Source organism: Cibotium barometz, chromosome 37, assembly GCF_041138505.1.
Source record: "Cibotium barometz isolate CiBa-2024 chromosome 37, ASM4113850v1, whole genome shotgun sequence".
Classification (NCBI taxonomy): domain Eukaryota; kingdom Viridiplantae; phylum Streptophyta; class Polypodiopsida; order Cyatheales; family Cibotiaceae; genus Cibotium; species Cibotium barometz.
Window position 1 is genome coordinate 9,485,396 of NC_141082.1, and position 4,315 is coordinate 9,489,710.

General features: G+C 42.9%; 1 protein-coding gene across 1 annotated transcript; it reads right to left on the minus strand.

Annotated features, from left to right (window-relative positions):
• Positions 1-2,433: 2,433 nt before the first annotated feature.
• Positions 2,434-3,624, minus strand: LOC147616912 (uncharacterized). The gene is made up of 3 exons (XM_086776311.1): positions 3,391-3,624; positions 3,172-3,277; positions 2,434-2,928 (listed from the first exon to the last, which is right to left on the minus strand). Exons 1-3 carry the CDS (start codon positions 3,500-3,502, stop codon positions 2,850-2,852), a joined length of 297 nt encoding a protein of 98 aa, XP_086632437.1. The 5' UTR covers positions 3,503-3,624; the 3' UTR covers positions 2,434-2,849.
• Positions 3,625-4,315: the final 691 nt, after the last annotated feature.

The following is a 4,315-nucleotide window of genomic DNA, read 5'->3' on the forward strand; positions in this document are numbered from 1 at the left end:
TTTGACTGGATGAGCATCGACACTTGGAAAAGACTTCACTCTAAGACACAGCAATGCAGAATGGATCAAAAAGAGACACTCACATCAACTACGAGACCCCATGTAAGTAATGCCATCTGACTGGTTGGATAAGTGTGAACACTTGGAAAAGACTCCACTCTTCATAATAAAAAATGTGGAATGTGAGTGAGCTTCAAGATAGTAGAGAGAAGGCACTATATCCCTACTCTCCATGGAAGATACCCTAAAGTTGTCTGGCCGCTGCCTTCACTAGTATCCAAAAAGTACTAAGAAGGCTTCTACTATAAGCACAGCAAATGCTGATCACTAGTATGGCATACTAGCAGTCAAAACAGAAACAATTGCCACGCTGTGACACTACACATATGGACAGACACACACATGCATTAGCATAATTAAAAAAGGACCTTACCCTGTCGGAAACAGTTTACCTTCTTGAAGTATCTTAAAAAGACATCTTGGATGTGACTGTGAGTTTCAGGATAGTAGAGAGAAGGCATAAAATCCCTACTCTCCGTGGAAGAGACTCTACGGTTGTCTGGCCGCTGCCTTCCCTGCTATCAAGAAGATACCAGGAAGGCTTCTAGTGTAAGCACAACAAAATCTTGGGCACTTGTATGGTGTACTAGCACTCAAAAACGGTTGTCATGCTAACTACTCAAAGACACATGCATGCACATGCAATTACAGCAATGCAGACTTGATCTAGAATGAAAATTACAAGGGCCCATCATCCATGTAAATAATGCCATTGCACGCTTTGACTGGACAAGCATTGATATGTACGTCGATTACGAGTCCTCGTGGAAGATACCCTACAGTTGTCTGGCCGCTGCCTTCACTAGTATCCTAAAAGTACTAAGAAGGCTTCTACTATAAGCACAGAAAATGCTGAGCACGCTGCACTAGTATGGCATACTAGCAGTCAAAACAGAAACAATTGCCACGCTGTCACTACACATATGGACAGACACACACATGCGTTAGCATAAAATAAATAAAAAAGGACCTTACCCTGCCGGAAACAGTTTACCTTCTTGAAGTATCTTTAAAAGACATCTTGGATGTGACTGTGAGTTTCAGGATAGTAGAGAGAAGGCATAAAATCCCTACTCTCCGTGGAAGAGACTCTACGGTTGTCTGGCCGCTGCCTTCCCTGCTATCAAGAAGATACCAGGAAGGCTTCTAGTGTAAGCACAACAAAATCTTGGGCACTTGTATGGTGTACTAGCACTCATAAACAGTTGTCATGCTAGCTACTCAAAGACACATGCATGCACATGCAATCACAGCAATGCACATTTGATCTAGAATGAAAATTACAAAATCCCATGTAAATAATGCCATTGCACGCTTCGACTGGATATGCATTGATATTTTAAAGAGAATCCACTCTGAGATGCAAGCATGTACATGCAAGCACACATTCATTACAAGACCCCATGCAAGTAAATGCCATTGGATTCTCTCTCTGACTGGATAAGCGTTGGCACTTGGAAAAGACTCCACTCTTCATAGCAAAGGATGTGGAATGTGAGTTTCGCGATAGCACAGAGAGAGAGAGAGAGAGAGAGGTATTAACGTCGGTAGAATGCAACACGAGGGCATATACGACCAACGGTGGGACTTGAACTCAGGTGGATCATGGCCTTTATAAGGACTTGAACTCAGGTGGATCATGGCCTTTATAAGGGCCCTCGCACTAGCCAATCTGCCCCACTTGTGGGTGGCACTATATCCCTACTCTAGCAGTCAGAACAAAAACTATTGCAACTATGACTACACTAAGGACAGACACAAACGCGTGCTAGCATAAACAAAGAGATTTTTATCCTCTCGAAAACAGTTTACTTGGTATGCATACTCAGTCAGAACATAAATTATTGCCACACAATGAGTACACATACAGTCGCATGCATACACATGTTACGCACAAAAAGACTTTTTACCCTGTCAAAAACAATTTACCCTCTAGAAGTAAGTGATAAAAAGACTTCTAGCATGTGACTGATGTGACTGAGTTTCGAGATAGAAGAGAGAAGGAATTAAATCCATACTCTCCATGGAAGAGACTCTTCGATTGCCTGGCCGCTGCCTTCAAGAAGCTACTAGGAAGGCTGCTCCTGTCAGCACAACAAACTCTGGAGCACTCGTATGGTTACAATGGTGTACTAGCACTCAAAAGTTGTTGTTCACGCTAACTATAGCAGACAAGCATGCTAGAGCAGCAATGCAGATCTGATCAAGTAAAGACAATGGCATCAATTACAAGAGCTCCTGTAAATAATGTCATTGGATGATCTGACTGGACAAACCCTGACAGTTGGTAAAAACTCTTTCATAGTAAAATATGTGGGATGTGAGTGTGACTTTCAAGATAGTAGAGAGAAGGCACTATATTGTGCTCAGCAATGAAGAAACCCCGTGATTGTCTGGCCACTGCCTTCAATAGAATCAGGAAGGTACCAAGAAGGCTTCTACTATAAGCACAACAAATCCTAAGCACTAATATGATATACTAGCAGTCAGAACAGAAATGACTGCCATGCTACATAGGTGCATGCATACACATGTTATGCGCATTTACCTTCTTGAAGTGTGTCAGACCAGATTGAACACAACAATGCACACAAGGGGCAGAAAAGAATCCGCTGTGATTACAATGCTATTGACAAGTTGGAATCTGGAATGTTAAGATGAATTATACAAGGGGCGTACACCATCCCCTGAAGAGCCTTTCTCACCTCTTAACTCATGGCCATCTGGATTGAAGCTTCTAATATACGTACATCTGGATTGAAGCTTCTAATATACGTACGTAGCATGCCTCATGTGTGCAGATAGTTGGCAGCCATCATGAGTTCCAGAGTGATTTCAGGCTCGATGTGAAACTCGACTTCCTTGCCACTGCAGTACAAACACAACAATCACACATTTCCAGGAGGTTACTATGAAATGTCCTAACCATACGACTCCCTAACCTACCTAATGTTCGCAGACCTAACTTAGTGTTGCCTTGACCTAATGTTGATTTCCCTAGACTGACGTTGACCAGACCTCCTAACCTAGTGCTGCTCCTAACCTGATGTGTTTTGCCCCAACCTGATGGTGCCCTAGCCTGCAGATGGGGGCAGAGAAAGAAGTTTTTACCTGGCAAACTGCAAAGACCAATAGAAGTACTGGCAGACTTTCTCCAGGATGCGAGTGCTGATCTCAGGAAACCTGACTTCGCCGAACTCCGTTTCGGTGAAGCTACCTGTGAGGGAAGGGCCAAAATGTTGGCATTAAAACAGTACAGAACAGATCAGAACACATTGAAACGACTCAGGACGAGAAGAAGACGACGACGAAGAGGAAGAAGAAGGAAACCTGAAGAGGTTAGCATGCTCTTGAGTGTATTGGAGACGAGGGCAGCCGATCTGTCTATAACGAACTCGAAGCCTTCCGCGCTGATGAGCTTCACAGAGTCCTGCTTCCTCATGGCAGCCGAAACCCTAAGCAATCCCTAATTAGGGTTTCGTACTCTTTGTTATATACGGTAACCGTGCCAAAAGTGGGGCCGGCTTAGGGGCCTGTTCACGCACACGCCCAGTTAACGACCCTCGTTGGCATTTGGCTGGATGCAAAATGGTTCACGCATAAATTTCAAAATTCAAATTTTGTTGTCTCCAGGTACACAAAAAAAAAAATGCAGGCTTGATTTTTTAGGGGTACCCTTGCCCTTCAAAATTGACGCCTCAGCAAGCCTTTTTGTATTTTAGTGTAATTTTTGACAGGCATCTCAAAATTTTCCAAGTATTTTACAACCAAAATGCTCCAAAATGGGCGTGACACCCGTCAAAAAGCAACTATGATTTGCAGCACTAAACAAGGTAAGGATGATGTTCTACGATGGAGATGTGTGCGAGAAGATGAATTTGTATAAGTTCTAGAGGAAGCACTCTGGAATTAGTCAATGACACTTTTCTAGGGAAGTGATAGTGCATGCCACAACGATTTGCTATACCATAGCAGAGGAAACGGATGCCCCTCACCTTAGTAATAGTTCATTAGCCCTCTCACACAAAAAACCCAAGCACACTACTTTATATTAGCTATAGATTATTTCACAAAAAGTGGTTAGAAGCTAAGGCTACTTGGAAGGCTAACATAGTACTACTGTAAATCATTTTTAGATTTGGAAGCCCTTTGGAGATTGAGTAATCAAGCATCACACTTCATTGAGGAGGTGATTAATCACCTCATGATAATCGTCTGTCTGTACATGAAGTCTTCATCCTACTATTCACAGGTT